An 8919-nucleotide genomic window follows, 5' to 3' on the forward strand; every position below is an offset into this window, starting at 1 on the left:
AAAATAACCTCTGTGCTAAACAAACACTCAAAACAGGGTTGAAACTGAATGCGGTGCCTTTATCGCCTGCATAAACACACTAGCTTGCCAAAATCAGTCTTCGTTCTGCATTCAAAGAGAGACAACACTTCAGCGCAGAGATATCCTGACTAAACACGAGCGGCTCATATTTGGAGAGCCGAGCTCGGCCGACACCTCTGACACCATCCTCAGCACGACGCGCGCTCTCTGTTTGATCAGCTGCGAGTAAGAAATTAAACGAATCAGCATGTTTACTGAGACGAGGAAGAGAAAACAGGAAGCTGCGGATTGGGTGCTGATGGGGATAAGCGAGTCGGAGCACCACTGAGACGCTGACTGACTGAGAAGCGGGTGACCGCGCTGAAAAATGACAGGCATGATGGGAATTATGAAACGTGGCAGCTTGGCACAGAGATCACATTCAGCGCTGTCTGTGATTGAAGTAATTAAGTAACTGTAACATTTGCTCCAACTTGGCAAAACACAGCCAATCAACTCGCTCTGCCACATGACAGTACTACTACCACCACCTCCGCTTAACAGCTACCTGACAGGAACGTCTGCAAGTGCCAAGGGATGAAAGGAGGAGGAGAACGCACAAAAGCAGAAATGACAACATGCAACGAGGCACACTTTAGGAAACAGGAAGCAAGAACATTAAAGAGGTGATAAGGTCAAACTGATCGAGGGAAACAGCACGGCAAGATAAACAGGATGCTAGAAGAGGACAAACTATAAAACCACGCGACAGAGCAACAATTACAAATAAGGTGGTATGCAGAGACAGCAACAAATGAACAAAGGAAGAAAAAAAAACTACATGGAGCTGCTGAAACTGCCTTACATATGATTACAAAACAGCTAATTAACTCAGTTTTAATTGGACGATATTGATAATCAGTTAAGTACCATGTCTGTTTTACATGTTTGTTACTTCTGTTACATTTAATTGATGAAAACTATCATATTTGGTAATACAGCTCCAGAAATTTTCATGGGTGAAAACAGGAAGAAGTTAATGGTTCTTAAAGAAAATATAGAAAGTGAATATGAGATAAGATAACTGTGAAAGTTCTTTGTCTTCAATGGTGAAAATGGAATCAGGACAATGATGCTGGGTGGATGGTTTAAGAGAAAGTTTTTCCAGGGTTTGACATAGAGAACAGTTGATGATGATGATGAAGATGAGGGTGGCGGTGGCACAAGACAGAAGCACACACAAGCGTCAGCAGTGCGATGACTCACACCCAGAGACCAACAGAGAGCCGTGAGATGGCAACGATGGGGAAGCTCACTGAGAGTTCAAGGAAAGGAGGGTCGGGGGATTCATGAAGGGAAGCTCAAGATGTCCAGGTTCTGACCAATCAAAGCGCTGGAAAATAATTTCCCGTACTCCCTACCTGGGGAGGCAGCGTCCCCATCCAGCAGGTTGTCGTCCTCGGTGGTGTGGAAGTCCATGATGACGCCGGCTCCATCCAGCAGCTCCTCGTCGCTGCTGGCGCTGGCGATACTGTTGTAGCTGTTCCTGCAGTAACCTCTGTGGTACAGCTGCTCCGACTCCATTTAGCAACGCGCCGGGACCCTGGGTGATAAGGAGGGGAGTGGTGGAGTTATACATATTGTGCTTGATTAAAGAGTCTACATGGTGAAGTGAGGCTATGAGGGGCACAGGTGAGCAGGGTGGTATGTTAGAAGGTAAATAGCAACGATGGATGGACACAACAAACACATTGGAATCAAATACAGCAACGCTTTGATGGCTGATACATTCACCGAATGGTCTGTAGACCTGTGTGACTGGGGCTCGCAACTGGTCGAAGAATACCCATCATTACTTCATGACCAGTGGATGCCAAATGGTTGCAGACTGGTCTCTAGTCCAGTATGAATGGAGACTTATTCACATGATCCTCTACTGTCACACATCCAGACATGTCATGGGTCTGCAAGTACACTTTATCCCACCCCAAACAGAAAGTTTTACCCTCTCTCTTTTTCATGCATCACACATGCTTTGTATCTCCATCTGTATTAACTGAATAATATAAAAACAGATAACAAGATATTACACCATTTAATCTGTTGGCGTTTTGCAGAGCGTAGCTTTGATATGATAAAACTCCAACGTGATAAACCATCTGCAGCCATTAATTTCTTTCTGCAGACGAGAGGGATGAGACATCCATTCAGCTGAAAGATGAATGCAGGCTGACAGCGGGTAATGAGAAGAGAAAAACGCACGATGATGAAGATGATGATCAGCTCGTGACCCAAAGTGAACCCTTCATGGCAATGACGTGGCACAGCAACAAATCAGACCTGAGGCGCAGTGAGCAGAAGAAACCTCCAGCCTCTAACTGAAGAGTTCAGTCCATCAATAAATCCCAGTGTTGGGGTTATTTTTCAGACTTAAATGGGTCATTTAACCACAAAAACCCCCCAAAACCTAACAACCCTATATTATTACTTCTTCATAACGCTGGTCTAAAGTCTTTTTTCCTACATGTGTAAAAGCTTTATTTTGTTTTGTATGCCCAATGTTTCAATGGTGTTTGGCATATGAATAAGAGACATTTCTTTATTTTTGTTTCTTAGCCTACTTGTTTTCTTCAGACAACACTAAAAATTTTAAATCTTAATTATTTGATACACCAAGATGGCGCCGAGTATGGCAGCCTGTCGCGAGCTCCCCCAAGCAACAGCTACACTCTTACATTGTACATTTATTACTCTCAGATGTAGCCATTCTTATATTTTGCTTGTTTTGTGTTATTGTATTTTTGCACAACTCTGTTGCTTGTGAAGCTCGCACACAAGAATTTCACTCGCATGTACTGTACCAGTGTACCTGCACATGTGACGTGACAATAAAAGTGATTTGGTGATTTATTTGGCAAAGATGATGCACCAAACCGAAGGCCCTTCCACCCGCAGCGCAGCCAAGTGAAGGTTATTTATAGACTGAGGGATTAAAATGACACATGGGTATCCTCTCCACAATGAGAACACGATTATGATAATATGAAAATAATGCTGGGGGGAAAATTACAGAGCCTGTTCAATGCCACTGCACGCCACCTGCTCTTACATCTCGCCCCCTCGTGGAAAAGTTGGAAACGACACCTCAATACGTAACCACAAACGTGACTCAGGACCAAACCAAAAGTGATCCTGACCAGGCCCCACACACGATGACAGTGCAGCAGGTCCTGAAGATTAAAGGTGACCTTCGGCTATTAATAGAAATATGTACCCTGAAACATGATGAGCCACGCTGTAATGGGGAAAGATGGAATATCAGCAGCCTGGTGCTGAATAATGGAGGGTCTTTATTAATCAAGGATGCACAGGTGGCTCTATATTTATCCAACACACTTGTGAAAGGAGATTTGGGCTTAAAGCAGACATTAGCTCTTCTACAGGAGCTAAACTTCCTACTCAGACTGTGTTGTTAACTTTTTATTGAGACAAAAAAAAAGAAAAAAGAAAAAAAAAGAGCAAGACAGAAAAGTAGCGTAGAGCTGAAACCTTCTTTCTGACCACTGCTGATTTCTGTGTGTGTGTGTGTGTGTTTTTCCCTGCTTGGATAACACTGACTGAATTATGGCCAGAAGTAAAACATGCTTAGTCAGCCCTGTAGTTCCTACGTTGCTTCACGCTAAAGTCGTTCATTTCCTGACGGGTGTTTCTCCACACAGTGCTTTTCTTCATATTACTTCCTGAAACCAGTTAAATTTAGACTTCAAGGTGCACAAAACTCTGTTTTAAGATAAAAACAGCGGGGAAGGCACCGCTATTGTTCATCTATCTTCACCTTGTCAGATTATATCTGCATAAAGTTTGAGGGTTTTTCCCCGCTCTGTTGCTTTTTCAGGATTATAAGGAAGTGTTTCTTTTCTTCATTAAGTATTGGGATACTGGAACTCACTGTGGAACTCTAGATTGACTTTTAAAATAACCATATGTCCATGATGGACATATGGTTGTGACATCTCTCTGCTATCTTGCTAGCCTTCATTCAACAGCACCATATGAGGTACTTCTCCACGCCCTGCAGCGTTGGTTGCATTGAATTTTTTGTCACATTTGGCAACTGCTTCGATGTAACTGAGGCTACGTCCACACTAGCCCGGATAGATTGGAAAACGGCGTTTTCATCTGAAAACGCTCCGCGCCCACACTAGCGTTTTCAGTCGTTTTCACAGAGTTGTGCGTCCACATTGAAACGGCCCAAAACGCTTACGTTTCAGTCCTGTGCGCATGCGCACAAGCGAGTGAGAATTAAAGAATTTGAAGAAAAGCTATCTGGAGCGTGTACAAACTGATATTCATCTGTCAAAATTGAGAGCAATCAAAGCAACTGCTGTATAACGCCCTCCGCTATCTTTGTTTAATTGGTCAAATGACTGCATCACATGACTAAAATGCGTCATCGTTTTAGAAAGGCTGCGTTTTCGAGTGTCCACACTGCGATGGGGCAGCTCCGTTTTGAAATGAATGCGTTTTCGAGAGCGTTTTCAAAACGCTGCGTTTTTCCTTGAGGAAAATGCCATCAAAATGGAGAGAAAACGAGAGAAACGTGTGGATGAAGCCTGTGATGATCAACTGGTCACCCAGAGGTGGAACATGCGACACGTGGCAACCTGTTTCCAACGATCGTGGTCCGCCTCAGATTGACTTCAATCATTCTCAGACAGATTGGTGAAGGCTTACAGGGTGAGGTTTCTGGTTTCAGGGTTTCTGCCTATGGCATTTGGCAGTTGAATCACTATCTGGCAGCACCTACCTCACGATTTGTGGAGGCATCTATGTGAATTTCTTTAATGTCATTTTCTCCATATGTACAGCAGACGGCAACAGATCTGCAATTTTCAATTATTACTCATCACAATTAATAATTGTGCACTAATACACAATTTATCATCGTCTATCCCGCTCAGTTTGCATGATAAAATGCAAACTGATCAAAATGTATCAAATACAAATGCTAAGTCATTAAATATCCCGTTCTTACCCACCCGCAGGAACCACACAAACATGTTTCTCATAACTGCCCCCCTCCCTTCAGACGCTGTTCTGTAGTGAAAATCTCTCACCTCCAACAAGCAAACGCTGACACTTGTTATGACAGCACACGACAGCCTTCTGCAAAGGCCAACGGTGGAGCTACAGAGCAGTAATCCTCACTGGAACCAGCTCCACAATGTGAGGAAAGAAGAAAAGACAAACTTTCCCCGAGCCAACAATCACACTCATTCACTGTGAGACGGGATTTCCCTTTGAGCTTTATCAAATCAGTACGGTCAGGAAATTCAATTCAGCCTATTTGCAGAAACAACCCTGAGGCAGAGATTGTTTTCTCTTCGCTGTTTGACCTCCAGTTACATAAAAACTGCCAAGATCTTGGATCCATACTCTGCCAATTCTGGCATTTAAATAAAGCGCACAGCAGGGGTGCTGACTCACGAAGCATCGCAAGCTAAGACAATAAAATGCACGTATGAGATGAACCACACTGCTGCGTCTCTTAATGATGGACAGCTTCAATTCTAACCATCGTATTTTCTTTTACTCAGCTCTGCTAGTGCCATGTGATAGCTATAATTATGACAGTCTGCAGTGTACTTGTTCAAGTTTCCCCTCTTTCTCTGCAACAGAAATCAAAACAATAATTACACCAGGGAGACCGGAGGGTGTTGATTATTTAGGAGCTGCAACCGAGCAACTCAGATTGCAGCTCGCTGTTTGAGGGTAAGCTGATAAGTGCGGCATAATCAGCAGCGCAGCAACAAAATGCTGCAGGGTCTGCCGATGTTATACAACTAGCGAGGGACCTTATCTTTCTTCAGCCGGTCACTATGGAGGTGTTGCCCAGGCGACTGTTGCTGAGATGTGACTCAGCTTTTTACCCTCCCTCTAACGGCTGGGCTCGTACCTCCTTCACAGAGAGGACTTGACATGCGTATCCATCATAGGCAGCGGGCGGTCGATATATGGATCGTGAACATCCGATGTAGAGCAGCACAGCACAGCACGGGGCTTTCACTCATCATAATTAACAGCACTTCAGCAACAAGCAGCCAACTGCTCTGACTGTGTCACTGACACCGATGGCTGAAGGTGTGAAGTCATGCAGGGAAGTCAATTTGAGAAAATAACACACACATATACAGCCAAACATGCACATATAATAAATGTAAGCAGTTATTAGTTTACTGAAACAGACGAGTATCATTTAATCAACTTATATCATCATTTTTCTGCCACTTCAGCACCAAAGTTACACCCAATAGAAATGATCGTTTCCAAAATGCTTTATAATTATTTAACGAGCAGTCAAAGTAAAATGTAATAAGGGTAATACTTATAATAACACTACTACTATCAGTGATAATATATTTGATCAGATAGGCCGTAGTCAAACAGGGCTATAGACTAGTTGTGACCATCTGGCAACCACCAGCTACAAGTGGAAAAAGCCCCCCCAAAAAGCAAAGTGTATTCTCTCCCCAGTTGGCTAGTGTCGCTAAAAGTTGATAGCAGTGTCTGTGAAGACTGCTAAAGGCCCAGGCACATTTGTTGGTCAGTGGCAGGTGGCCTGGGTTGCCTGTAGTCTGCAGTGAGGACTCAGACTTGTCTGCAAACGCTCAATAGTTGCTCTACAAGCGGTTGAGAACCTGAGAAAGATGCAACACAAACTGCAAAATATTTACCTTCAGAGTAAAAGCTGCACCTGTGGAAACATGTTGGTTGCTGCAGGGAGGCACATCTTTACTTTGATGGTGAACGTGTCAGCTGGGGAATACTCACTTTTCCCTAGAGACCGGTGGTTGCCAGATAGTCACCAACCCGTCTCTAGGTCTGTGTGACTGGGTTTAACTTAAAGGCACAACGGTTCAAACTACATGTACCTAGTTTATAACATTAAATCTGTACTTAGAAAACTATACGAAGTGGACAATGTGTTTGGCAGATGATTATAAAAGTATGATTAAGAATAATAAAGTTATTTATCTTATAGTGAGCTATAGACATAATCTGCATATCTATTTAAAATCTACATTTTCAAACAGACCAGTGAAGACTGAAGCACAGCATTGAGAGTATTTGCAGTGTGACTCAGCAGACAAGGATAAACTAACAATAACCTAAAAATGTAAAAGTTGGACGTTATAAAACAAACAATTGTTAAAAAAAAAAAAAAAAAACAGTAACGAAAAAGAAGATAGTTGTGAAGTTCAGGCTCTTCTGCCTGCCTGGCTAACAGCAAACACTCAGTTGTGTTTTGCATTAAAGAGGCGGTGCAGAAGAGTCAGGAGGTGACTGCAGAGCCAATACTGGGACAATGAAAGGCTTTAACAGTAGAGTTAAACATACTTCTAAAACAAACTGGCAGCCGGTGCAGAGTCCTTAAAAGTGGTCTACTATGTTCACTTGTCTTTGCTCTTGCAGGAATTCGTGCTGCTCCATTTTGAACAAATTGAAATCTATTAAGTGGTGTTCTGACTGATAACTGTTAAAAGGCCACAGCAGTAATCTAATTGAGAGGAAATAAAAGCATGAATAATAGCTTGACTGCCTCTAAAACTCAGTATTGATCGGGTCCCAGTTTCTCAAACGGTGGGAGCAGAATATGCATTTCTCCAAAGCGAGTTTTGTATCACAAAGAACAAATATGTGATTCAATAACAACAGATTAATACAGGTGCTGATAGCAAAACAACCACAGAGGAATTCAAAGTTGTATTTATTTATTTAACCTTTATTTATACAAGTTGTCGTATTGAGATCCAATGTGTCATTTGCAAGAGCGACCTGTTCCAGACAAACATATTAAAATTACCAATAAATAGCTAAATTTGTCATAAGGTACACAGTCAAAATAAGTTCTGTATGCACATACACATTATTGTGAAGTGGTGCTACATAAATAAACCCGAACTGGAACTGAACTGCATGTTGTTTACTACACAGCACGTCAGCAGTGGCGTATTGGTAGCTAGCAGGAGAGTTAATGTAGTGTGGAGGACACTACCAGTAAAAGGTCGGCAGCTTGAGGGACTGCACTCCAACTACAGACAGTTTTTATTTATAAGTTCACTGAAGTATCAGTAAATCTTTACCTAAAAAAAACTAAATTAATTGTCATCAATTGTGTATAAACCGCAGGCCTCACTTTGAAAGTGATTGTATTTTGGTTGCTGAATACACACACACACACACACACACACACACACACACACACACACACGGAAGTAACTTGACAGAAAAGTATACACTCAGCAGTCAAAAGCACTAATACTACTTCTATTACTGTCAACAACAATGAAAACAAGTCTCACTAAAGACACAGGCTGTATAAGAAGACAAAACTGAGACTTAGCAGGATTCGTAAATGTTCAACCAGTCTCAGGCAGTGTGTGTAATCTGACCTACAACATAGCAAGCAGCAAAGCTTACAGACCAGGTCATAAGTGGATAGGAGGGAGAGAAACAGTTGAACGAGCTGCTTTGAGTGCTGATTAACCCAGCAGAGAGCAAATCAGATAAAGAGCATTGCAGCGCCTTTGGTCTGACCTGTCTGTGTCTGCCAGGGTGGAAAAAGTGAAAGCACCACAGATGCTGATTGTGCTGTGACGGGACTACTGGCTAATCATAAATTACACACACACACACACACACACACACACACACACACACACACACACACACACACACACACACACACACACACGACGATGATCCCAAACACACTTCACATGTGGTTTTGGATCGATCAGGCTAACATTAAGCTTCTGGAATAGCCTCCCCAAAGTCCTGACCTCAACCCTATTGAAAATTTGTGGACTGCGCCTAACAGCAGAGACCATGCTAGCAAACCAACCAATTTAAATGGAC

General features: G+C 42.7%; 1 protein-coding gene across 4 annotated transcripts in view; it reads right to left on the reverse strand.

Annotated features, from left to right (window-relative positions):
• clcn3 (chloride channel 3) overlaps positions 1 to 8919 on the reverse strand; it is a 40988-nt gene that overhangs the window by 28723 nt on the left and 3346 nt on the right. For all 4 annotated transcript variants that reach the window (XM_005751080.2, XM_005751081.2, XM_005751084.1 and 1 more), the window contains exon 2: positions 1422 to 1603. In XM_005751080.2, the coding sequence (XP_005751137.1) occupies positions 1422 to 1584 (163 nt within the window). In that variant the 5' untranslated portion in view covers positions 1585 to 1603. The remainder of the gene's footprint in view (positions 1 to 1421; positions 1604 to 8919) is intronic.

Source organism: Pundamilia nyererei, unplaced genomic scaffold, assembly GCF_000239375.1.
Source record: "Pundamilia nyererei isolate P.nyererei 1_Seehausen unplaced genomic scaffold, PunNye1.0 scaffold00298, whole genome shotgun sequence".
Classification (NCBI taxonomy): Eukaryota; Metazoa; Chordata; class Actinopteri; order Cichliformes; family Cichlidae; genus Pundamilia; species Pundamilia nyererei.